At 41.3% G+C, this 26,516-nt stretch overlaps 3 protein-coding genes across 4 annotated transcripts; 1 reads left to right on the top strand and 2 right to left on the bottom strand.

Annotated features, from left to right (window-relative positions):
- Positions 1-544: 544 nt before the first annotated feature.
- LOC115026484 (sterol 26-hydroxylase, mitochondrial) lies at positions 545-8,701 on the bottom strand. Its single transcript, XM_029459330.1, has 9 exons — positions 8,462-8,701; positions 7,845-8,026; positions 7,039-7,238; positions 5,898-6,095; positions 3,327-3,490; positions 2,817-2,983; positions 2,224-2,305; positions 1,892-2,092; positions 545-1,291 (listed from the first exon to the last, which is right to left on the bottom strand). Exons 1-9 carry the CDS (start codon positions 8,699-8,701, stop codon positions 1,160-1,162), a joined length of 1,566 nt encoding a protein of 521 aa, XP_029315190.1. The 3' UTR covers positions 545-1,159.
- Positions 8,702-12,345: 3,644 nt separating this feature from the next.
- bcs1l (BC1 (ubiquinol-cytochrome c reductase) synthesis-like) lies at positions 12,346-17,758 on the bottom strand. Of its 2 annotated transcripts, none has more exons than XM_029459748.1 (7): positions 17,028-17,758; positions 16,202-16,341; positions 15,884-16,078; positions 14,447-14,510; positions 14,149-14,321; positions 13,215-13,332; positions 12,346-12,667 (listed from the first exon to the last, which is right to left on the bottom strand). In XM_029459748.1, exons 1-7 carry the CDS (start codon positions 17,345-17,347, stop codon positions 12,418-12,420), a joined length of 1,260 nt encoding a protein of 419 aa, XP_029315608.1. In that variant the 5' UTR covers positions 17,348-17,758; the 3' UTR covers positions 12,346-12,417. The 2 variants fall into 2 exon arrangements, with proteins under 2 accessions (XP_029315608.1, XP_029315609.1); XM_029459749.1 differs by having other exon boundaries at positions 16,990-17,123.
- Positions 17,759-17,798: 40 nt separating this feature from the next.
- Positions 17,799-26,397, top strand: znf142 (zinc finger protein 142). Its single transcript, XM_029459741.1, is given in 10 exon segments — positions 17,799-18,045; positions 18,173-18,244; positions 18,718-19,206; positions 19,386-19,613; positions 20,129-20,947; positions 21,084-21,261; positions 21,801-24,684; positions 24,955-25,060; positions 25,541-25,629; positions 25,631-26,397. Coding segments are annotated over 9 exon segments (5,301 nt in total). The 5' UTR covers positions 17,799-18,045; positions 18,173-18,177; the 3' UTR covers positions 26,072-26,397.
- Positions 26,398-26,516: the final 119 nt, after the last annotated feature.

The raw sequence follows: 26,516 nt of genomic DNA, 5'->3' as shown, positions 1-26,516 counted from the left end.
AGATTGTTATTGATGCTTATGCCTTTGCTTTCCAGCTTTCCATCTGAACGTGGACCCCAGCCTGAATCTGTTCCTGATCTGTTCCAGTGTTTCCTTGTAATCTGTGACTGGATTGTGAATGAGGTTGGTCAGTTGACCTAAAGGTTGTGTCAATGCTTAGCAGCTTGCAGACTTCTTTAAACAAGTTAGACTCAAAGTCCGCCCTTGATCAGTGTCAGTGAAAATGAGAAAGGGTCAAAGTAAGCAGTGGAAGGATTCACTTTCTAGTAAACAACATGACCCACAAGTTCTATTTTTAGCTGACCAAGGCTTGCCTCTCATGTTTAAACTATATATTTCATTCATGTCACTGAAGTTATTGCAGTTTCACAAATTTAGTGTTTAAAAAAAATCCATTCATGTTACATACAGAGAAAGGAAGAGGTTGTTCTTCAGATTCATCCCAATATCTTTATTTAGGTGCAGCAATGTAAGTTTGAGCAATGAATACAAAAGAGGCTTTATTGTGCTATACAAAGTTCAACCACCAGGATTTGAATAGAAATCAGGCTGTACATTCTGTTTGTCTTTCTACATTATGAATAATTATTCAACCATGCAGTGCAAATTTTAAGTGAGCCAGGTTCAAGACGAGAAGGAAACAGCAAATTACTATTACAAAATATAAATTTACTCTTTATTACAAGTATGAATCTCAGACGATAACTCTTCACCCACCTTGTTGAACTACAAAGTTTTTTCTAAAAAGTAAGTTCCCGGGAAATCCATGTAATCGCTCATATTAACTCTTTGTTGTTTTGTTTTTAATTCTTTCTCATCTCTTTCATAGAAAAGCATGATGTACTTTAATGCATCCTGCAGGGTCTTGTCTGTGTGGACACTGACCACTTGTCAACTTACAACTTATGTTTATGACACTGCGAATACTCCAGAACTGCAGTTGCTTTGAATAACAAGTAACTTTGTGATTTTTTTTGACAATGATATAGAGCTTTTTTTAAAGAAGGTTAAAAATGTGCATTTTATATGTACTTGCATTTGTTGTTGCAAAGGTTTAAAACCTGTGTTCCTCTCTTAATGCATCAAACATTCTTAAAAGTATAATCAAGTTTTTCATGCAAATGCAACATTTGCATTCAAACTAATCTGGAAAAGCAAATTAAGCTGCATTTTCACATCCTCTGTCCACAAAGTGGAGGTTAAGTTTTTGGTCTGGTACCAGGACAGTGCGGTTGATGCATTTCAACTCTTCCATCGTGAGGTCTGGTTTGATTTCAAAGTGCCTGATTATCTGAAAGAAAAAGAAAAATATAGAGTTATTAAAGTCATTTTACTATTAGACTGAACTGAATGAGGCCAAGCCAACACACTGTCCTCCTAATGCGTTGGTTACACAGAAATGTGGCACTGAAAAAGGCTATGGCCGCATCCACATTGTTGAAATCAGCAAAATATTCAGCCATGACATTAAAGATATTTTAGATAACATTAAGCTAAGCTTTCTGTACTCCAACACAACAAACTCTCCTCTCTCCAATGTCTGCACCGCTGTCTTCTGCAGCGTTGATGTTGCTTATTTAGTCATAATTATTTAATATTATGGTAAAACTTACTGAAGATTACTACTTAAGATTTGAAGGGGTGTTTTCATGGGATTTAACATAATATTGTTATGCTTTGCAAAGAATAAATGAGAAAATGAAAATATTTCTCTTTCGTTAGTGTGACCTGACTTCATCACCCCCAAAAGACCCTTTTTTCATCCACTTTCCTCCGACACCCGTGCCTCCTTTTAAAGCAGCGTTTCACTATAGTTTGATGGCATGAGACTTTGCATCAGATCATGTGTATTCCAGGAACAATGCAAGGGGTTTTCCCACTTGTCACTTACCCGAAACAGAACCAGATACATCTCAAGCTCAGCAATCCGGCGACCGACACAGCCTCTCACTCCGAAGCCAAAAGGGATAGAGGCAAAGGGGTTTGGCCTCTTGCGGCCGTCACGGAGCCATCTGTCCGGTTTAAATTTAAACGGCTCTGGGAATGCCTCCTTATCATGACTGATGGCATAGTGACAAAGCGTGAAAACTGTCTGGAGAAACAACAGTCAAGAGATAAAATACTGAAACTTTGATCTTTGCAATTTAATAAAGTATAAAGTAATAAAGTACTCAAAGACTACAAAAAGTCTAATAATGCTTCAAAAGAAAAGAGCAGACCCACTTTCTTTGGGAATGTAAATCCACCAATAGCAACATTGTTTTCTGTCATGATCCTTGCGTTCATAGGAACCACAGGGTACATCCTGCAAAACAAGAATAAATACTTTTGATTTCAATTTGGTTTAGGCTGGTTGCTGTTGCTGTTGCTGACTGACGCAGGAGAAGCAAGAATGTAAACAGACAATGTGTGAAATATTACGATACAGAAAAAGACAACTTTTCGGTCACATGTTTTCACATCGCTGATGGCCTCTGTGGAAGTTGAACACCTGCCAATCTTGGAACCCATCAACATTGATCTGCTGATAAAAAGCTAAATCTTTGTCAGAAGAGAGCCGATGGGTTCTGAGATTGCATTTCGGCGAAAGCATTTTGCCTCTTTCGCCCTCCACAGGGACTGTTTACGTGCATGCAACTACAGCCCGCTCACACATGATTGGTTAATACCATCTGGACTACAAAAGACTACAAACCAGGAGCAAAATGCTTCAGATACCAATATCTTGTCTCGTTACTTACAGATTCTGCAGATAACTGTTTTTAGAGATTAAACACCAGCCATCATAAAACCATAACCTCTCCAATCAGTCTCACCTCAGTGCTTCCTTGATAACAGCCTTTAAATACGGCATCCGAGTGACCTCCGCAGCAGAGGGGATCCGGTCAGCTGGCACGAGTGTGGACACTTCTCTGTAAAGTCGAGCCTGGCTTTGAGGGTTCTTGGACAGCAGGTGCAAAGTCCATGTGAGGGTATTGGAGGTCTTTACAACAAAGAAAAACGTCATCAAATAAACAGGCAGACAGATGCATACCTGTACAAATATGACCAACATATGCAGACTGGAGAGAGAAGTCTCATTTGAATGGCAGCCCAGCTTAGATTTCAACATTTCACAATGATATCTTTTTCAGAATGTCATTTTTGATAAAGCAGGAATAGCATGAGATGTATTCAGAATGGGTCTGTAGTGGCTAAGGGTTTAGGTTTTTCAGGGGAGATTTCATGAGGTGTTTTTACCTTCTTATTCTACAGCTTACTATGAAAGACAGAATTACAGTTTATTTTTCTATTTTTCTTTTTATAGGGTAGAGTATCATATTCACCGTGTCCATTCCAGCTAAAAGAAGTTCAGTGATGCTGCCATAAACATCTTTAGTGCTCATCTGAGTGTTTGAGAGAAGGTATGTAAGGTATTCGCCCTCCATTTCCTGGTTGCTGTCCACACGCTGCTGAATGACCTCCAACTTCTTGTCAATCAACTGTTTTCCTAAAATAAATGCAGAAATGGAAAGATGTGTCTCATTTCAAAGCGACAATAAAAGGTATGTAGTCGGGTAAAGATGAAGCGACACCCAGCAGGTAGGTTGTGGGGTTACAGTAGCTTCATATTAACCCTACAAAGAATTATATCGATCTTCTCAACTCAAAGCAAATATGTGAAAACTACCGTTTAAAAGTTTAGAATCAGCTGTTATATTGATCTCTTCTTCTTTAATGGCTATTTTATCAGAGATAAAATAAAAATAAAAGATCATCGAGACACAAAATGTATTATTTACACTTGAAATAGTTTTAGCCCCAAAAGAGGAATTAAATGATTAAAACTTTAGTTTAGTTTATTTCCCCACAGTGTTGCAGGACAGGGGAGAATACTGTTGGCACTTGGATTTGTTTTACAGTCCAGAAAAGCACACACACATGTTAAGTAGTTAACAATTTGATTAATTTAATCAGTACTTGTATAAGGGTGATTCTTAACGATGTCATGTTTGTGTCCCTGGCAGAAATAAGAAAAACTAAAACACATTTCCTATTTTTTGTTTTTGTGACACTCACTTAACACCAGAAGGAACATACAAAAATTAAATCATAGACCAGTCATTATTTTTATTACATAAAAAGTGACCTTTGAAGTGTTGTTCTTGCTGTATATTGTCCCTGGGCCTGATGTTGGATATTCAAACCTGCTAAGTTTTGAATTTAATATTCATTGACCTAATATTAATTGTAAGTGCAAATGATACATAAATGGCCATTTTAATTAAATGTATCATGTGTTGTAAGATATATTAGTATTTCATGTCTTTTTTTATAAAAAGAACAGCTGTCCCTTGGGGTCCCTGTCATTTCCATCACTCCATGCAAAATGTGAATTTGGTGAGTTTTTTAAAAAGTTTTTAAACTTGGTGATCCCAGCCATAGTCATGTGACAGGAGAGCACATGGCTGCAGCACAAAGACAGCTCCATGAAGGGAAGTGATATAAGATAAAATAAAGGTAAACATTTGGTAAATCGAAATATGTTTATTGGCTGTCATTTCCAAATAGCTTATATCCTTTAAATGTTGAAATAATAAGAAAAACAACATTTGGTATCATCTGTTTTGCGTTTATTTAATGCTAGCTCTAAAGCAGACGTTAGCATGCTAACATATCATGAGATTTTATTTAAAATTTGTCAAAACGTCATTTCCACAACAGTCATTTCCATCACTTTGATTATTGTGATGGAAAAGACCATTTGAGTGTTATAGCTCATATCAGTGGCAAGGAACCACCAAAGAGAATGAATCAGGGACTTTCTTTGTTTTGTGCTAAATAGTAAGTGCAACATTTGCAACTTACTTGTAGGTTTCAGCAGTTTCCAGCAATGTTCTGCCAAATGATTGTATCTGCTTAAAAGGTTAAAGTTTAGATGATGAATGTTTCTTTGTGTCGGGGACGATAACACTGAACATTGTTTAATAATGTTTTTGTGACCCGTCATTTCCAACACATGCAGTCATTTTCGTCACCCCATCACAACACATATTTAAACAAAAAATGCATACAAATTGACATAATCACATTAAAAATATTTTGTAGTTTGGAAAATTGTGCAGTTATAAGTACTATTAATTAATATTTTTTGAAAACACAAGGTATATTAAATATTTTTTATTTTTGTGGTGTGATGGAAATGATGATTTCCTCTGACTGTTTTAATAAAATCACAAAAATAGTATATTATTTAAAGAAATTAAGCATAGCCACCATCAGGAAGTGTTAATACACAGGATGTAGAAATATAAACATATTGAAACATTTCTCTAAATACATTTCATTTTTTCTAAAAGGTTCCAGACCAAAATGGTCCGTAGTTTGGTCTGTGGACAGGTAATCAACCCTCCAAAAAAAGGCCTCAGTTTATGCTGCGTTACTTGTCCCTATATAACAAAATCCTCCCAACTGCCCATAATGTAATGGTCCATGTCGGTGCTAACCACTAAAGGCTCAGGCTAAACGCTGAGTTTAAGCAGGACTTTGAGTCTGTAAAATGTCTTTAGTTTATCGTTCACCTGATACAGCGAGAGTTTAAACAAGAAGGAAAATGATACGTCAGAGGATGTCAAACCTCCGATCACTGCATTGGCTGCAAAGGTCCTTTTAGGATTGATTACAAAATGCACCATTAGTGCATTATGTCCACTTTATTTCAGAGCATACTTTGACTTTGCTTATAAAAGTGCTAGACACATATGGTTACTGTTACTCATAAATGTAGAGCAACATAATAGTGTGAGTGCTTTTAGTACCGTAGTTTTAATAGTAGCACTAATGGTAGTAGCAGATCCATAACAAAAGTTAAACACCTCAGCTGTCACTTAGCTGTGTTTCTGTCCTTTGCAACTCACCAAAGCTGAAGATGCCCTCCCAGCCTTCAATGTAGTTCCTCCAGTAGGGTAGTAGACTGCGGCTCCACTTGGGCATCATAAACGCAGCCATGTTGTTTTGAAACATCTGGGCTATGGCTTGGATGAATTCTTGTGTACCAACAGGGATTTCCTTTTCCAGACACCCAAGCCTTGTCTCAAAGAGTATGGAAGCAATGGCTGAGAGGAAAATGTATTTAGGATAGATTTAGGATAAGAAAAAACCTGTCTGCAAAATCACTCTCCCTTAGTATTAGTTCAGACGGTTGGAAAATAACAAAAAAGCAGCCAAAATGCAATCGTATTATTGGCATTTTAATATTTAATTCATCAAAACCACAAAACAAAAAACTAGAAAACAACATGAGGATGTGTTCAATGACCTGTACACTTTTTGTACACATCTTTGTTCTTTGTGACCCCATGGCTGATTTAGCTGAATAAAACATGTAGGAAATATGAACATTTTTATTTCTGTTGTTTTGGCTGATATTGAGGTAATTTTATAATCTTCAGGGCTCTAACCTGCTTCAACTATACCTGTATATATGTGCAAGAAGCCCCTGATATGTCCCACACCATGGGGAGGGGAAACATGGTCCCATAGGAGAGGGCAAACATATAGAATCTTGCACAACATCCTTCTAAACATTTCTCTTTTTGCTTTATCTCAACTGAAAATAATCTCTAAGGCTCATTCACACCAAATCAGGCGGTTCGGGAGTGTCACTTAATGAACCATTTAGCATTAATGGCAAGCGACTGCGCAACGATTAATGAATGAATGAATGAATATGTTTTCATAGTCACCCTACAGGTATTCTGGATGAGTACGGGGGTGAAAATAAACCTATCTTCTGGCAGTTTAAATTAGGATTAAAAAAGATGTTTGTAAACGTGAGGATGACAGGAGGGTTAAATTAAGAAAAGGCATTAAATATGAAGTAAAAACAATTATTACAAGCATTTACTTAGGTACGCTAAACACCGAATGGGGTCAAGTTTACCGCTAGTGTAATAGGAGGGTTAATATGGGCCCAAGATTTGAATAAACATAAACCATTAACTTGATTTAGCAGACAGCATTACCTGAGTAAGATGATCTTTCAAGGTTTCTACATACCCTCTAGTGAGAAACGATAGAACTCGTTGGCTATGTCGAACACCAAATCTTCTTTTGGGCTGCACTGACGCAGGTAGTAGATCCTCTTGATGTAGTCTGTAACCACGTCATTGATAGCATCACAATACTGTGCAGAGTCCTTCGGATGCAGCATGCGCTTGTTCAGCGTCACCCTCAGGTTGTACCACTTCTCCCCCTCCCTGGGAACAGAAATACAGAACATTGACTATTTGTGGCATTTAAAACATAGAAATCAGAGATTAGTTGCACTCTAACCAATGAGTTATAGCTTTCTTGCTGTCTACATCTAGGACTACAATAAATGTTTATAATTTTTGTTCTCATTCTATCATTCTTAAAGTGAAATACAAAAGCTGGTGTACAATAAAAATCTGTTAAATTAAAAGAAATGTATATCAGATAAAACGTATGAGAGGACTGCTTTCTTCCTGCTGGTGTCAGGCGATGTGGGATGTAAGCTCAGATAAAGCAACACTCAACTGAGGTACAATGAACTAAAGTAACAGGTGATGGTGGTTGGTGGTGTGAAAAATGTTCTTCCTCCAAAGGGGGAATGAATGACTTATCCTCTGGACTGTTAGGGCTTTAAAGATCAACCTTCCAGTCTGAGAGCAGTCTCTTTAATACTAGCAGGTCACGATAAATCCTCTCTCATAAGTCAGGACTTTGCCCTGGAAAGTACTTATGTAAGTTTTTCAAGGTATTGTTTACACATGGGTCAGTGGTCGTAAAGAAATGGGAATGGAGCATTGCTGAGCACATTATACAGTATTTTGCAGTCTCACTCTGTGAAAGGCCCATAGCCGAATCCTCTCATATCACGATACTCTTTCCACACGGACAAGTCTCCTCGGCTAGGGAACTTCTCATCGTTCCTCAGCACTTCCTCCAGCAGCTTCGGAGTGTTCACTGACACTGTCTTTTGTCCATCTCTGTATATGGGCCCATATCGCTGCTTGTTATATATCTGATGGCAGGCAAAGTGAATGCAAGAACGATGAGTGAACAAAGAAACCTGTGTGTAAGCAATCTCACAAGGCATGGGGCCAGAAGAACAAACACAACAGCTGTTACCATTCCATAAAGATCAAATACACTGTGTCGCATAAAAACACAAAGTGGTCGTGCAAACAATCCTCTCATCTGTGAGTCAGCTGAGACTAGCTGTTGTTATCTGGAGGTTACTATGGGAACAAAGGTAATAGCCTGACATTTCCTATAATGCATCGTCACTGGAGGCAAATACTCTCAAGGAGGTTAACCAAAACTAAGTTATAGTTTATCAGGGATTTGTGGAATGCAGGCAGATTAAAACCATCTTGCATATGTGTGGCATAGCCCATACTGAATGTGTACATCTGTATAATCCAAAAACCACACAGGGCACTGCAGCCTCGCATACCTGTAGCTCATGTAAACGGTTGTAGAAGCCCTGAAACACTATTCTGTAGATCATCTCAAACAAGCTGATATGGGGGAGGTCCTCCAATGGTCGAGGCTTGTTTTGGAATGCAGAGAGGGGCCCCGGCGCAGAGGACGGGTTTCCCAACCACCTGGAGCAGACTCGGGAGAAGGAGTTAGGGCAAGACAGCAGCCAGCTGCCATTCTTTTGCATCAGGGTCCAGGACAGCCATGGAGCCATGATTAGTTGGAAAATGGAAAATACACAAGGCTCCTGTTACATGCAAGAGACTAGCGAATCAGGGAGGAGCCCTGTCTCATACAATGTTTAACCCTTCCAGCACAGAAACGTATCAACCAGGACCAAAGGTTCCAGTCCACCCATGCATTTTCTAATGACATACAGCACCACTGTCAGGAATCTTGTCGTCATCTTTGATCAAGATCTGTCTTTTAACTCCCACATAAAACAAATCTCAAGGACTGCCTTCTTTCATCTACGTAACATTGCAAAAATAAGACACATTCTGTTTCAAAATGATGCAGAACATCTTGTCCATGCATTTGTTACTTCAAGGCTGGATTACTGCAACTCATTGTTATCAGGTTGTTCCAAAAAGTCGCTTAAGACTCTTCAGTTGATCCAAAATGCAGCGGCACGTGTATTGACAAGAACAAGGAAACGGGATCATATTACTCCTGTATTAGCTGCTCTGCACTGGCTCCCGGTAAAATACAGAATAGAATTCAAAATCCTTCTGACAAATCAATTAATGGTCAGGCTCCAGCATATCTTAAAGATCTCATAGTACCTTATAAACCAACTAGAGCATTACGCTCCCAGACTGCAGGGTTACTTGTAGTTCCTAGAGTCTCTAAGAGTACAATGGGAGCCAGAGCCTTCAGCTATCAAGCTCCTCTCCAGTGGAACCAGCTTCCAGTTTGTGTTCGGGAGGCAGACACACTCTCCACATTTAAGAGCAGGCTAAAGACTTTCCTTTTTGATAAAGCTTATAGTTAGGGCTGGCTCAGGTTTGCCTTGGACCAGCCCCTAGTTATGCTGCTATAGGTTTAGACTGCCAGGGTACACCTCTCTCCTCTCCTCCATCTCTCTTCCTCTCTCCTCCCCTCCCTCTCCAAACATTTGCATTTATGTAAATTTACTAATTCATCATCCGGGGCATCATCCCTGAAGTTTCTGTGTCTCTAATGTGGCAGGTTGCCACTGATAAAGTTTATGTCAGGATCATGAATTGTGGCTGCGCCTTCTGCCCTGGTCCTGCCTGACGCCCATGTTTATATACTGTATATATAAATATCAGTGGCGGGCCGTGCATTTCACACCCCAACTCGAAATCTGATTGGTTAACGCCACAGTTTTGTCTCCGTTCACTTTAAGCTACAGGCGCCCGCACTGTTGATTCTGAAGGCCTAAGGGCAGATCTCTTGGACCCTGGCAACACATGATGGCTGAAATATGATTGGATAAAAACTCTAACATAAAGGCCAGACCTCCAAATCTCCATCTGAGGCTGGAAGCAGCGCAACCAAGAGGAAAGCTATGAAATGAAGAGAATAGACTATGGGGAATAATTTAATACATATTTGTGGAAAGAATATATCAAAATTAAATGTATATTCTGATGATGTTTAGGCCAGCAGAGAAGGCCTTGCTGGTCACCACTGATAAATATATATAAATGTTTTTTTGGAGACATCGGGAAGCCTTTTTGACCTTTCTCTTTCTTTTTCGATCACATCATCAGTTCTGTCACATTGATGTTGCATTTTTACTATGTTGTTTATCCTGTACACATGACGTGAACGTCTGTCCGTCCTGGGAGAGGGATCCCTCCTCAGTTTCTCTCCCTGAGGTTTCTAACATTTTTCCCCCTTTAATTTCTTTTAGGATGTTTTTGCTTGTGCGATGCGAGGGTCTAAGGACAGAGGGTGTCGTAACCTGTACAGTCTGTAAAGCACACTGAGACAAATGTGTAATTTGTGATATTGGGCTATACAAATAATTTATTTGATTTCATTAGATTTGACATCTTTGATAAATGAGCTCACATTTCAGATATTCTAATACCTCACCAACCGTCCACAGTACGTGAGGACCCGGGAGTGTCACTCGGACACGATTGTCTGCAGCACTGGGGCCCCCCAGGGAATGGTTCTGCCGCCGTTTCTCTTCACCCTCTACACTGCAGACTTCACCCATAACACAGCAAAGTATCACCTGCAGAAGTTCTCTGACGACTCTGCTATTGTCGGCCTCATCTCTGATGGGGATGACAAGGAGTACTGAGAGCTGACACAGGTCTTTGTCCTCTGGTGCCAGAGGAACCACCTCCTGCTCAACGCAGGGAAGACCAGGGAGCTGGTGGTGGACTTCAGGAGGCGCCATCATTCCCCCCCAACACCAGTGGACGTACTGGGTACGGACATTGAGATTGTAAATTCTTATAAGTACCTGTGTGTTCACCTGAACAATAAACTGGACTGGTCAGATAACTCTGGTGCTCTGTTCAAGAAGAGACAGAGCAGCTGAGGAGACTGAGGTCTTAAGGAGTGCAGGGGGCTCCTTAAGACCTTCTTTGACTCTGTGGTGGCATCAGCTAGGTGTTATGGAGTGGTCTGCTGGAGCAGCAGCATCTCAGTTGCTGACAGGAAGAGACTGAACAGACTGGTGAAGAAGGCCAGCTCTGTCCTGGGGAGTCCTCTGGACACTGTGGAGGTGGTGGGAGACAGGAGAATGACAGCCAAGCTGTCATCTCTATTGGATAGCATGTCCCCCCACCCCCTCCAGGACACTTTGTCCGCACTGTGCAGCTCCTTCAGCGACAGGCTGCTTCACCCGCGGTGTCTCACGGAGAGATACCGTAGGTCCTTTCTCCCTGCAGCGGTCAGACTGTACCATCACCACGGCCCCTGGTACACCACCACACCAACAACACACTATTCCAACACTGTTGTGCAGTTATCACTGCCATGTGCAATATTCACTTTTTACAATTCTTTATCTTTGTACTTATATTACTTTTATTCTATTTAACTATTGTGTTCTCGCCACTTTACTTCATGTGTTCTTTTGCTGTAACAAGGTACATTGCCCTGTTGTGGAACTAATAAAGGATTTTTGATTTTGATTCTGAACAGCTGACTGCTTTCTCCCACAATGAACACCTACAGTAGGTCATCTGGAGGTCAAACCTTCAAATAGCACCATTTTCCATACCAGTGAGGCTATAACCATAAGAAACAGGGAAGTGAAGCCGCGCAGTATACCATTTGCCTAATGGCAATAATAACAGAGCACTAAAGCAATGCAGTAGTGTTCCATTAAAGCAATGTTATTTAATGAGTAAGTGAGTAAGAGAATAAAGCAGTTGAAATATTAAAGTATTTGACTATATAAGCTGTCGTCTTATTTAAGTTCACTGATCACACTAACCATGAACGGCATCAGGAAACACAAACATCTTAGATTTACCTTAGTCATTAAAGACCAGCCAATCAATTTGGGTCTGGTAGCAGGACCTTGTCCTGTGTTGCGTGATGCCGATGTTTACATGTTGATTACAGGACTGTGCCTTTAAAACAGGCATGAGGACAAAGAGTCATGATCTGCTGGCTGCAGGTTGAAGATGAGAAGAGATTTACATCAACACATGCTTTGCATTGTGTGTTTTCAAAGCATTTTTTCAGGATGAATGCTCATCAGGATGCTCATTGAGAAGCCCAAGAGCACTCCATGATAGTCTAAGATGGGGAGTGTGTGCCTTTCACATGATGTAATGCACTGAACAGTAATGTATTTGGTATCAATCATATATACTGCATATATAGCCTATGCCCTTTGTCTTAGTAATGCCACAAACTGGAAATGTAAAAACATTTTTTCTCACGTTTGTCTTTATTCAGTAATCATTCTCCAAACACTTTGCAGTCCTGTCATTATTTCATTTGGGCAACATTGTCTATAGATCCTGCGGGGTCCATTTTGTGCAACAGAAAGTGTCCTTGCACCTGTGCAGCGCTGATCTCAGAGTTAGAGGCCAACACGCACTTTGCAAACCGCTCCCCTTCAGAGGCAGGCTCGTCAGGGTAGAACCGCCAGAACATCTGTGTAAGCTGCAAGTGCGTGCAATTCCCGATGTACTGCTTCAGATCAACACGGCCGGGTCGGATCAGTGCTGGGTCTAACCTGTGTGCAGAGATTACAAGCAAGATGTCACATGTCACTGAAAATACTCCTAAATGCATTTAAACTCACCTGTAAAATGTCAAAGGACACATTTAGGCATCTACATTGTACAAGGTTTTAATGTAACTGTGTAATAATTATAGTTTAAATATTTTAAAGCTGCATTACTATATCGTTTTAGCCACTAGGGGGCAGCATAACAATTCTGAAAACACAACATTGACAAACTGTTGCTTGTTCATACATCCTGCAGGCACAGAGTAACTTTAGCACACATACAAGTTTCTTTCACACTACACATATTCATTTAAATCCTTGTTAACATAAACATATTGTAGACCTTTGTAGATATCTTGTCTTAATTTCTCTTAAACATCATGGTCACTAAGGTAATCTTGAGGGGATACGACAAAAACAGAAGTTCGTTTGTTGACTATTTGATTTTAAATATGCTCTCAATTTAAGATGTTTTCCATGTTGTTTGGTTTTGCTTGGACAAGAACATGTTTCCTAAGTACTGTGTTTACCAATTCTATTCCAACAGTACCTGTCAATGAAGTTGGTGGTCATAAAAACTATTCTGGCTTCAGATGAAGCCACTCCGTCCAGAGAATTAAGCAGGCCACTGAAGGTCAGTCTTCCCATTCCCTGGAAGGCCAGAGGGTCTGCGAGGCAAAGACAACATGGATTTGAAGAGAATGAATCATAAAGACAGACGACTCAGAAACAACCACAGCTTAACAAGTCATTGTAAATCAGTAGTTACGTCTTCTACACTCAAAATATAAGTTGATACAAGAAAGAAAACTCAAATCTCTGAGTTGAGGCGAGACAATAAAAGGATAAATCATTTGTTTGGGCTTTTATGCTTTCATAACAGTTCTTGTAAAGAAAATATCCAAAATACAAATTTAGTTGTTTAATTTACTAACTTTTGTATTTGTGTCTGTAGAGTTCTCTTAAAGTTACAAACAGTTAGCATCACATACTTCCTCATTTGCATAGTTAAACATAACATTTCAGAAAACTTGTAATACAAAAAATAATTGTCTTAATGTCAGTAATCAACTGGGGAAGTTTCATGTTGATATCCATGAGTTAATGTTTTTACTTAATTCACCAAAATGAGTTTTTTTTCTCAGACTGAGCCACAAGTCTCCACTTCAGCAGCTCTTACAGACACCAAACTTCCCAGTTTCCTTCCTCTCTGTATTGTGAAGGTTTTTACAGAGGGGGGTTGTTATATCATATATCATTCAGAGCCTGATTTATAGAACATTTCATTCCTAAAAACATGGCAAAAATAGATTTTTCTAAAATGGCTGTTGACAGTATTTTCTCATTTATGGAGTGATACAAAGACATATTCAAAATTCCCTCAATTAAATATTTCTAATTTGTTTAGGTTCAACCTCTTCTTTATGCTGCCATTTATTTCTGATAACAGAATCCAAAAGCACAGGTCCTTCCCTGCTACTTACTCTCTTTGGAAAGCAGCTCTCGGCTGACAAAGGCTGCGTCTACATCCTCCAACAGTATGATGCTTTGCTGCGGCGCCACGCTCAGGAGGTGGTTCAGACGGTCATCTGAAAGGCTTCGGTCACTCAGACTCATCAGACAGATGCTGTAGCCCAGCTCGCCTGCCAGGGCCGTGCTGGAATATGACAAGCCACAAAGATGTAGGTGAAATTGCACCCAAGTACTCGATACACAGCTTGTCTTTCAATCCCACAGACTCTAATCAGGAAGGGTAAGAAGTAGAATCCGAAGCACACTCACATAAAGCTGCTTTTTCCACACCCTGGGGGGCCATACAGCAGATATCCTCTTCTGTAGGGAATGCCTGCATAGACAAAATAAATCATCAAAAATAAAACACATATAAATTAAGAAAAAACATCTATTAGGAACATTCCTGTTATGTTGCATGTTATAGGTTTTTTTTCCTAATACAATATTTTTATTAAAATGTTTAAATGTTTAAACCTCCGGCCATTTGATCCAGCCCTCGAGGTAATTCCTAAACACACGCAAACAAATCATAATAATAATAATAAAATCTAGACAGCAATAGACGGGTGATTGACTGTTTTTCCTGGCCAAGGTCAGGGTCCTTGAACACAACACGAGCGGAACATGTCATCATGTCACGTAAAAAATGTCAATATTGAACGAGACGGTCATTGACATCAGTGAACGCACCATGGCGAGTGTAAAACAGAGAAAGGTGGAGAAATGGACGAACGATTATTTATTTGTGTAAGTAGTAGTGTGCCTAGTTTGTGCGGACGCACTTGCGATGATGAAATAATAATAATAATAATAATAATAATTAAAAAACTGCACGAGCTGAAAGGACGAGTGCGTTTGGATAAAGTTAACGCTCTTCGGCGGAGTTTGGCCCAACAAGCAGCTCTGCAGAGCGGAACATGACAACATGGACAGATAGAGAGGTAGACCCCCACACCAAGAACAGACTGTTCCACCACTGCTGTGCAATTATCACTGCCATGTGCAATACTCACTTCATTTTCTATCAACCTCTTGGTACTTATATTATTTTTTTATTCTATTTAATTATTGTGTACTGCCTTTTTACTTCATATGTTCTTTTGCTGTGACAAGACACATTTCCCCATTTTCTGATTTCTGATAAAACAGAAAGATACATGGCTTTTTTGCAGAGCATAAAAGAAAGGTGAAATGAATTGGCTGTGTCTTTAAAACATTTTGTAGAGGTTATGAGTTCAATAATTAGTATGGCCCTCGAAGGATGTTGTAATAATTGTAATAGATGCAAAATATAACAAGGATTTAGTAGAGATGTTTGAATTTTTAACTACAAATCCTGAATGCTACATTAGTTCTACCATATTTTAAACATACTACCATTTTTTTAAATCAGCGGGCAGATTTTTATTTTCTGTGTTTAATTTTAATTTTTAATTGTTTACGGTATATTCTTGAGTTATTGTGAGCGAGAACTGCTTTGAAAATTGAAGCAAATGAGTTGATGCATTCAAGTGCATGTAGGAAACTGTACAACAAGACCCTCAACTCTCAAATGTTAGATGTCAAAGAGTCAGTGAATGTGCAAACAAGAAGGACTTTATAGACATTAACCATCATGATACAAAAACATGAATTATATAACCAGGTAATATAAAAGTAAAACACCCAAACACGACTTTTGTATGCACTGAATGAATATATTACCTCTGTCTGTGTACCACTTGGGGTTTCCAATGAACTCCTTCACATCATCTACGATCCTTTCGGCCACGCCCGCCTCCAGGACCACAGAGGTGAGGGGTCTGCGTCGCCGTGGAAACCCAAAAGGCCTCCACTCTGCGCCCATGGCTGTGTACATCACTGTCCGCCCCTCTTCCTGCTTCAGGGCCAATTCTCTTGCTGCAAAACATGACAACTACACTAAATGGCCTCTAAATGGTACAGAGACGCAACAAATCAAGCATATTGCAGGTCTCGTGTGTGCGTGTCAGGTATACACTGCAGACCTGTGTAAACCTTTACCTTCTTGTAAGATATTAAAGAAGATTTGTCTGTCTCTGCCTAAAGCAGTGAAGGTTACAGACTCCCACGGGGTTCCAGTGTGCAGATCCACCATCTGCTTCTCTCTGGTCCTCTCCACCCTGATCCACTTCCTCCCGTACCTGCAGACCACAAAACATGACAGTGTCAGTCAGAGGATGTACTGTTGACAGATAGTATATCTGATGATTTAGCAGATTAATAAACATAGGTATTAACTCTGTATTTATATTACATACAAAACGATGCACAGCTTTAAAAAACAGGTTTTCTCCAGTACCATAATGAAGTGACCATTTAGTTTTGTGCTGTATGTTTGTTGAGGTGTGTGTTGTTGTTGTAATACTCATGTTGGCCACAAGAGGCTGAATCCCACCACTTCCCATGCTATAAAGAGGACAAAAAACATTCATGTTTGCCCCAATGACAGATTAGCGCAAATACAAATACATTTCTAGACAAAACAAAGACAGGACATGTATCTTACACAACTTGCTAACACAGAATGTATGTACCTTGTGTTTAGAGTGCATGGAGAAATTAAAAATCATCTGGAAGAAAACATGAATGCTTTTACTTCTTTAGGACATGGGGTAGTGGGAAACTAGCCTCTTGTGGCTGAAATAAGTATTACAACAACCATTTCCTACTGTTTCACAGGTGAAAACAATTTTTTTAAATGAACTTTTTATACTGCCAAAACGTTTTGTTCTTAAGTGATAAACTAATTAAACAATGTTTTAGATCAGACCGAACATTTTCTCCCTTGCCTCTCGGGGCTTCTGTAGATTTAAAGAACTCTTCTGACCAGATGATGTGGTTCCCAGGGCTTGGGTGGAAGTCAAATTGCGTGTGAACCCGTCCACTCTCATGTGCCAGGTAGGAGGTCTCCACGCTGAGGTGCTGAGTGTGCGTGGCGTGCTTGGTGATCCAGCTCAGCAGCCAGTGGTAGCTCTTATCCCTGCTGGGGACCTCCAGAGTGATCATGTAGTTCCTGCGGAAGAAGATCATTCCGAACTGGGCACCTTTCCTGGTCACTGCTAACGCTGTCCCAATCCCAACCAGTCCAAACCCAGCCCCAAAGTATGGGTTGTCCTTCAGGCTGTCCAGAAAGTCTGACAGAGGCATGTTGCTGAAATATGCACAGCCCCAATGGTATCAATCTATGTAGTTGTTAGAACACTTTGTAGGAGCACAGACCTACAGGCAAAGTGCAAACTCATTTGATCTGTATGACAGTCCAGACTATACTGTTAGTATGTTATATATGTCAGTAGCTGAAGACCTGCTGCCAAAATGGGAAACAGTTGGTGCTAGCTTCTAATGAACCGTCCGGTTATGTAAAAGAAAAGAAGCTAATATCCCACTGGCATGCCTTGTTTGTCTCCATCTCATACCGCAATCGTTTCCAGTGTAAACAGCACTGTTCAGCCAAATACAATCTCCATGCGAAGCTACAACATATGGATGGTGCGCAATAGTGGCAGCGACCTCTACTACAGTTCCTGTGTTTGACCAATATAATTCCGGCTGTTCGCGTGCACTCAAACATTCGTTCCCCATCCCTGCTAGTGTTATCTTAACGTCATTTTGTTCGCAAGCTATGATGACAACTATCTTAGATAAATATGTCGGTGGATGAAATAGTTTCTACATTTCATTGTAGCCTTTACAGACCGAAACGGTGAAATAAGTTGCTCGTAGGAACTGAGACTTAAGTAGTTTGTCATCAAAATCACAAGAAGCTATCTAACGATAGCTTAGCTAACGTTAACAGCGATGTTGCTCGCGTGTTGATACCAGTTTATATTATCATTTTTAAAAAAGTAAGTGAAACTTGGGCTTCTATCACTCAGTAATAATTCAGAGAGCAATCTAACTGACACACAGTGAAGATGGATTTTAGGAGCTGGATGCTGTTAAAAAGATGAGGGTTGATGTTGTGTTTTTCAGATAGAATGGACCGCGGAAACCTAGGCAGTAGGTTGAAATTCAGTTTGTACTGCAAGCAAAACAAGGTAAAAGGTAAAAGCTGAACCATGCAGGGGAAATCCACAGAAGACCTAATAAGGAAAAAACTGCATTGTTGTCAAAGCTTATAAGTTACTGTAGATACTGTAGTTGCCTCAGTGCACAGATATGGCTATATTAACGCATGGACAGATAGATAGAACTATTTTCTACAAAAAAAATAGTCCCTATGAAAACTGTCAACAGTTTGGTCTGTTAAAAGCACCCCTCAAATACCAATGAATCTTCCTCAGGAATCCCAATTTAACTGCCGGCTACAACATGTAATGTTGTGATTGTGTTAGGTAAAAGTATTATGTATATTGTCACAATCCATTAACCCTTATGTGAATAATAGGGTGTACTGTATACTAGTGAACTTAGAATGATTAAAAATAGATTGTTTTTTAAAAACATGCGTTACAAATGTTTGTCATCCCATTTTTAAATCTGTCCAATTGTAACTCAATGCTGTACTGTTCTTTCAGACACAATGGAGACTGTGGAACCTCATGGATTTGAAAAATGTGGACAGAGTGTCTCAGACAGTGGCTTGTTTACCTCGCACCCCTGTTCAGAAAGGCTAACCCCTCCATCGAGTAAAAAGCAGTTGGGGAACTACAAGTGCTCTCAATGCAGTGAGCTTTTTACCAAGCCAGGTGTCCTGAAACACCACTTTAAAATCAGCCACTGTGGACAACATGACCCTGAAGGCCAATTCCCCTGCACTGAGCAAGGCTGCCAGTTCAGCAGCACAGACCGTCAGGAATATCAAGCCCACCTGGTGTCTGCTCATGGTCTCACTCTTGTTCCTTGCACCCTCAAGTCTTGCAAAGTGTCATTCCTCACACAGGGGGAGATGGAGACACACTCGCGGGGCCACATGCCCTTCGGCTGCTTTCAGTGTCAGTTTGTCACTCAAAACGCAAAAGACCTGAGCGACCACCTCTTGGAGCATCTACCACCTTGTGCTCAAGGTAAACACCTACAAAAGTTCTTATGTTACAAAAATGCAAAGAATGTTTTTCTTTCCATTAAACCTGTGCTTGTTTTTTGTTTGTTTTAAAGAGCACAGGTAGGATTGTGTTGACCATAGCTCTACTGCTCTGTCACTGAGAAGTAGATTTACATTAACATTTAGAAAATCTGTTCATAGGGAACGAGACTGCAGCCACAACTGTTTGCACTAAAGGAAGCCCCCAGTCTCAAGTGTTCGGCAGGCCAAAAAGAAAACTGATATCTAACCCAGCTTATGCATCATCATTGCCAGAAGACGGGAATGAGGAACAACCCAAGAGGCAAAGGCACAATATTAAAAGAGTGAGAAATACAGTGGAAAGAGACAAAGCTTCAGCAGTGGATGCTGCACCACCGCCATCCAAAGGTACGTACACCAATCTGCTTGCTTTGTTATAGTGAGTTGTTGTCAAGGTTGTATAAAACAGTAAAGCACAGAGGTGACAGAAACTTGAGTTGTTCCAGTGATAATAAACATCAAGCTGCCAGGGAAACGTGATGAATCACTCCAAACCACAAAGTCCAATGGCAAATTCAGCAGGACAGAAACCAATCTACCATGAACTATTGCCGATGGAGATTGCATTGCTGTAAGCGTGATTTAATGCACCTTTCAGTAATGGATGTGGTTGAGGCAACCAAAGCCACTGTTTACACATACAGCTATGTAAAGCAGCTATAGTCAATACTTCCATGACGATGTGAAAACAGTGTGAGAGGGGTTGATCGTAGTGATGAACCTACAGAGAACTATATAGAGAAGCTTTATAGTGAGTTTCAGCTGTTCAACCCTCAACTTCACTGTTTTGGTTCATACTTGCTTTTATCTACCAAACTTTTTCACCAAGTTAACAATTAATTCCACATGTCCTTGTCCATCAGAGTACCTTGCAGAGGGATCAGAGCACACCTATCGCACCCACACCTGCCCCAAGTGTCGGCGCTGCTTCAAGATGCGCTCCCACCTGCAGGAGCACCTGCATTTGCATTTTCCTGACCCCAGCCTCCAGTGTCCCACCTGCAAGCGCTACTTCACCAGTAAGAGCAAGCTACGCATACATCGACTCCGTGAGGCGGGTGAGAAGGTTCACCATTGCCACTTGTGTGAATATTCTGCCGTGGAGCGTAACGCAATCCGACGGCACCTTGCCAGCGTGCATGCTGACGAGGCAGAAGATGGCGTAAACAGCTATCCCTGCCCCACCTGTGGTCAAAGCTTTCGCCAGAGCAGGTCGCTTAAGGCCCACATGAAGACGCACAACATCCTGTCAGACAGCAAGCAAGTGGCCTGTTTCCAAAAGGGTTGTTCTTTCCAGAGTTCTGTGCGCAAAGACCTTCTCAGACACTCTGCTGAGGTGCATGGGGTCAGGGCTGTAGAGTGTCGCCATCACGCCTGCTGTGCCGTCTTCCAAAGTGAGACGGACATGGAGGCTCATTATCGGACACACCTCGCCTACCACTGCCCGCAGTGTGATTTCTCTTGTTCCAATAAGACCGCCTTCCTCCAGCACCAGCGGCACGGTCACCCAGGAAATGACCAGCTTTGCTGTGACTTTTGCTCCTTCGTCACATTCAACCCTGTGGAGTTCGAGCAGCACGTTGGACATTTGCACGCCAACGAGAAGATCCATCGCTGCTCTCAGTGCAGCTACGTGACCGCGCACAAACGGGGCTTGAAGCGACACATGCTGATGCACAGTGGTGAGGAGGAGGAGGAGGGATTATAAATGTCATCTGATTCTCACTTTACAGTATTTTCAGTTTATACGTCTGTTGTTCGGGTCTCTACTGCTTTTGGCACAACATCTCCTGATTCATTGTTTTTTCTCTGTAATAGGTGAGAAGCCCCACAAGTGTAGCCTGTGTGACTTCAGATGCCGAGATGAGTCCTACCTCTCTAAACATATGCTCACCCACTCAGACGACAAGAACTTTATGTGCGCCGAATGTGGATACGTCACTAAATGGAAACACTATCTGAATGTCCATATGAGGAAACATACTGGAGACCTCAGGTAGATACTTCAGTAGTTTCTCATACAAGTGTTGGTTACTCAGAATAAACTAAGCCAGCGGTTTAAGGCTATATTATACTATATTAAACATTTTGGAAAAACATCTCTGCCCATCTGAATGTGTGACGGATGAGGAAGGTGCAGTCCTGAAAACAATTAGAAGAACTCCTGCATAGTTCTTAGCTGTCAACAATTGCTTATTGAACAGTGTTTTAGATACAGGGATATTGATGCTTATTGCTGTTATTGTTCGTTTTGATAGGTTTGAAAACGTAATATAAAAATAATTAACGTAATTTAATCTTTTTCGGGCTGGAACTTTATTAAACATTTACAGTAAAAAAGAATGGAAATGAACAAAACTTGCTGCACCCAAGCCCCTTCCTAAAGGCACTTTGGATGCCATTGATGTACTCTTGAGTTTTTGGTTATGAACATTTGTCGATTAAAACCATTTTTTATTTAAGTGTGCAGAAGTTATGTCTGCTCTGTATTCTACAAACTGTTGTTAGGACTAAACTTCCTGTCTGCTCTCATAGGTATCAGTGTGACCAGTGCCCCTACCGCTGTCACCGCATGGACCAGCTTAATAGCCACAAATTACGACATCAAGCCAAATCACTAATGTGTGAGATCTGTGCTTATGCCTGCAAACGCAAATATGAGCTTCGCAATCACATGTTGGCCAAACACTCGGGAAAGGAGAAACAGCCGTCTGTCTATAAGTGCAAATATTGCACATACACTACCGGCTACAGACAAGCCCTTCAAAACCATGAGAACTGCAAACATACCAAGCTGAAAGAGTTCCCGTGTGCCCTCTGCTTCTATTCCTCTTTCAGTAGCATCAGCCTCTTCCTGCACAAGAGGAAAGCTCATGGCTACGTACCTGGGGACAAAGCATGGCTCGAGAACTACGCTGCAAAGGAGAAGGAGAGGAACTCTATCGAGTTCTTGCAGGACTTTTACAATAAACCCTCAACAGCTCATGAGCAGTCTGAACAATGCACCTCTGAAGGACCTCCACCTTCTCAAGGAGAACTATCCGATCTTCCTGACTCAGCAGATCACAGTGCCAGCAAAGGATCTGCAGCTGGTTCACAAACGGTGGATTCTGAGGATGTTTTCAATGTTTCTCAAGAGGTTGTTAAAGAAGGTATTTCAGACAGTCCTCGATCTGGGAACAGTCCTGAGGAGTACTGTACTCTTGTTTTAACAACACTATCAACCGCTGACTATCAGACCCCTTCTTTGCAAAATCAGGAAGAAGATTGTGCAAATCACACTCCAAGCTCGACCAATTTAAACCGCAACGGCGCTGACATATCACAAGAGAAGGCAGACCGCTCTACATCAGAGGAAGACAATATAGCAATGGCAGAATGTGAACAAAGTGACGTAGATGACAACTATGAGCGTCTGAATCATACAAATCAACCAGTTGAACCTGGGGAGTGTCAAACCCCTGAGGTGGAGATTGATGGTGAAACGATCAGTTCCATTCTTCCGTCTGAGCCAAATCAGCCATCAGAATCTGAGATACGTTTAAAAGCTATGAAAAAGCACGACAAGGACCAAGCAGAGGCCATGGTTTTGGACGGAAGGGTTCAGATGCTTGTTGTGCCAACTGAAGACGTTTATCACTGCAACAAATGCTCTTATGTAACCAGTAAGGAAACTGCCTTGAAGTCCCACTGCCAGGCTTTGTGCAACGGTAGGATAAAGGGACACAAGTGCCAGGCCTGTGGTGCACAGTTCAAACAGAGGCGAGGCCTTGAAAGCCACCTTGCAAAGAAGTGCCCAGCAATTCCACGAAAAACCAGGACATTTGAAGGCATTTCAAATACTGCAGAAGACTCTACTGTAGGTCAGGAGGGATCCAAACAACTGGACGATGAAACTAATTCTGATCAGACAGAGCATTCACAAAACACTCTTTCCACAGATTCAAACGATCAAGAACAAGGAGGTTTTACATCACATGAATCAGGACAGCAGCAAAGCAAAATTCCGACAAAAAAGCTTTTGAAAGATAAACTTGCAAAAAAGCAATTATTGTCTAGTAACAAGCAAAGAAATGTCCCACTGCAGAAGTCCCTTCATGCTAAAAAAGATGGTAAATTCAAATGCAAGCTGTGCAATTTTTCATCAGTCAGGCTTGCAACAGTCGAACGGCACTTCTCAACCTGCAGAAAACTGTTAAGGAACAGCGAGAGTCAGATCATTCCAGAAGTGGAGGATGAGTGTGGCAGCGAGTCGCTCAAAGGAAAAGAGCACTTGGTGGAAGAGTACAATGACGGAACTGGGAAGGTTTCTGAGAAACATGCAATCTTCTCTTGCTCAAGTTGTGCTTTTAGGTGCAATCAGAAAAGGGCGTTGGACAGTCATGAAAAGAGAGGCTGCATGATGCCGGATGAAGTCCAATGCACCATGTGTTCATTTGTAGCCAAATCTAAAATGTCTTTGGCGCGTCACATCCTGTGTGTCCATAACAAAAACAAGGTTGGTGTTGCTAAACATTTGTATTGCCAGCATTGTACTTTCACCTGTAAACAAGATCGATGCATGTTGCAACATGTGGCGCTCAAACACAAAGGAGCACAACCTCACCATTGTCGATATTGTCCTTTTAGCACCACAAGGCGCTATCGCTTGGAAGAGCATGAGTCTCTCCACACAGGAATCGGCCGTCACAGCTGCGACGTGTGCGACAAGACCTTTGGGGCTGTGACCAAATTGCGCCAGCACAAGATGCGCATCCACGACAAACAGCCGACACACTTCTGCTCACTCTGTGACTTCAGTGGCTACACGCTTGACGATGTAAGACGGCACAATCTCAGATGCCATACAGGGGAGTTGCACCATGCTTGCACTCATTGTGACTCTCAGTTTAGTTCGGAAGTTGCCCTAAGAAACCACTGTAAACGTGTGCACCAGCTCCAGGTCAGTTTCTCGTGTAAGCGGTGTGACTACACCTGTGGCAGCGAGGTTACTCTGAAGACCCACCAAGAGAGCAAGCACCCTCATGTGAAGTGCAACACCTGCCTGGAGTCTTTTAAGACAAAAGAGAACCTTGAGATTCATCAGAGAACCCACCTGGCACATCAGTGTCAGCTGTGCCCCTTTGCTACCAAAACAAGGCAGCTATTAGCACAACACCTTCTGAACCAACACGAGGACGGCTCTCCAGAGGACAAGCCTCTCAAGTGCAACTCTTGTCAGTTTGCTTGTCGGCATCAGCTGGTGCTAGAGCAGCACCTCCGTTCACATGGAGGCAAGCGTCTGTACAAATGCACAGACTGTGAGTATTCAACCCGGAACAAGCAGAAGATCACGTGGCACATTCGCATACACACGGGAGAGAAGCCTTACAGCTGTGAGCAGTGCACTTACACCTGCACTGACCCGTCTAGGTTGAAGGTAAGCCTAAAGTTTATAGCATATTGTTTGTCAGATGAAAGATCATTTAAAGTGCTGTTTTGTATGAAACATGATACAATTAGGTCATTTATTGCTTTACATGAATGTCAGTTCATATCTTAGTCACAATTCTTTAAAACAAATTCTGTAATAATATAATAAATAATATATGATCCCTAGAATATAGTATGACATGGACTTTCCAAAAACCAAAGCATAATACAAATAATTCCTCTTCTTTTTTCTGTTTTCTAATAAACTCTACCATAGCTTCACATGAGGGTTCACCAAGAAGAGAAGAAGTACCTTTGTCCAGAGTGTGGCTACAAATGCAAGTGGGCGACTCAGCTGAAGTACCACATGACCAAACACACAGGTATCAGCCAGACATAAAGCTTGATGATTAGAATACTTGATCACTGTTCAGGATTAGGGAACTACTTTTTGCTATACTGCCTCTGTCAGCAGTGTCTCCATAAAAACTGCTATCGTGTTATTAATGTCAGGGAGGTGTTTCCGTAAATCATTATTAATGCTCAGCCAAATCTCCCAATATTATATACACAAAATATCTTTGTTTACAATTTTTTGCATGATTATCACCTGTCTGCAAGTTTTTCAAGCACTCATCAGAATTTGGTATTTTTTAATCCTTCTAAAGAGCAACTCAACCCGTTCCACACAACGTGATTGGTTGATGCATAATATTTGTGTTCTGTGTGAAAGTATTTATGAAAAAAAACAAACAGTTTATATTGATGTGCGATTGAGAAAAAACGCCCTAGCTGTGTAAAAAGCCTTTAGTATTGAGAATGTTATACTGCTGGGGAAAATAACATGTATTTGTCCTCTGCAGGGGACAAGCCATACGCCTGTGACGAGTGTGACTACCGCACTAACAGAGCGGACGCCCTGCGAGCCCACCGGGACACGCAGCACTGCGACCTTGCGGCCTTATGTCTGCGAGAAATGCGGCAAAGCGTTCAAGACTAGTTTTATACTAAAGACCCACCAGCACCAACACAGTGACGATCGACCTTATACGTGCGGCTTGTGCCACAAGGCCTTCCGGTGGCCGGCAGGACTCAGACATCACTTCCTCTCGCACACCAAGCAGGAGCCTTTCTGCTGTCGCCACTGCTCCTACAGAGCCAGACAGAAGTTCCAGGTGGTCAAGCATTTGCAGAGGCACCATCCAGAGATGTCAGTGGAGCAGGGGGTGCTGAAGGACTCTGGAGCAGTTAGCCTGACCCTGAAGGAGGCCTTGCAGGGGACACTGAGTGAGGAAGCAGCACAAGTGGAGGAGGAGAAAGGAACGGGCGCCAAGGTGCAGGAAGTAGTCGAGGAGGTTTTACAGAGAGAGGAAGACAGCGAGACAAAACGCTGAAGAGAGGGCACAATAGAGGCAGTGGTCAGTGGATGGTTATCATAACTCAATATTTATAATTGACCACTTCTGCCACACATCGCCCCCTGCTGGCCATTAGAAATAATACAGGTTTAAGGAACTTACTTTTCAGAGCCAAAGCTACGTCCACATCTTTCATACAGTCTATGATCAGTACATATTGTTAAATGAGAGAATGTGGATTGAAAGAAAGGAAGTGTTCTGTGATTAAGAAACCATGTTTTGTTTTATTTAAAGTCCTTTGATATTTGCTTGTGATGAAGAACTGTAGTAGATAAAGTGAATAAATGAACTTGAACAATGAATGAGTCAAAAAGATTTCTCAATGACTGAATGTTGAACCATTCAGGAAATGTATGGCATGTATTCACAGCCCTTTATACACATACATGTACCTTAACAACAGCATAACCTTTCGGACTGT

Source organism: Cottoperca gobio, chromosome 21 (assembly GCF_900634415.1).
Source record: "Cottoperca gobio chromosome 21, fCotGob3.1, whole genome shotgun sequence".
In the NCBI taxonomy this organism is placed as follows: domain Eukaryota; kingdom Metazoa; phylum Chordata; class Actinopteri; order Perciformes; family Bovichtidae; genus Cottoperca; species Cottoperca gobio.
This window is presented reverse-complemented; position numbering and strand designations above follow the sequence as displayed.

Excerpts from the sequence above, each read along its gene's own strand:
- LOC115026484 (XM_029459330.1), bottom strand. The coding sequence starts at position 8,701 with ATGGCTCCATGGCTGTCCTGGACCCTGATGCAAAAGAATGGCAGCTGG. Across the intron at positions 6,096-7,038 it reads CTATCGTTTCTCACTAGAGG|CCATTGCTTCCATACTCTTT; the intron begins GTATGTAGAAAC and ends TTTTCCTCTCAG. Across the intron at positions 3,491-5,897 it reads GGAGGGCATCTTCAGCTTTG|GAAAACAGTTGATTGACAAG; the intron begins GTGAGTTGCAAA and ends CATTTATTTTAG.
- bcs1l (XM_029459748.1), bottom strand. The coding sequence starts at position 17,347 with ATGCCTCTGTCAGACTTTCTGGACAGCCTGAAGGACAACCCATACTTT. Across the intron at positions 14,511-15,883 it reads CAAGTGGTACACAGACAGAG|GCATTCCCTACAGAAGAGGA; the intron begins GTAATATATTCA and ends TTGTCTATGCAG. Across the intron at positions 14,322-14,446 it reads TGTGGAAAAAGCAGCTTTAT|CACGGCCCTGGCAGGCGAGC; the intron begins GTGAGTGTGCTT and ends GTCATATTCCAG.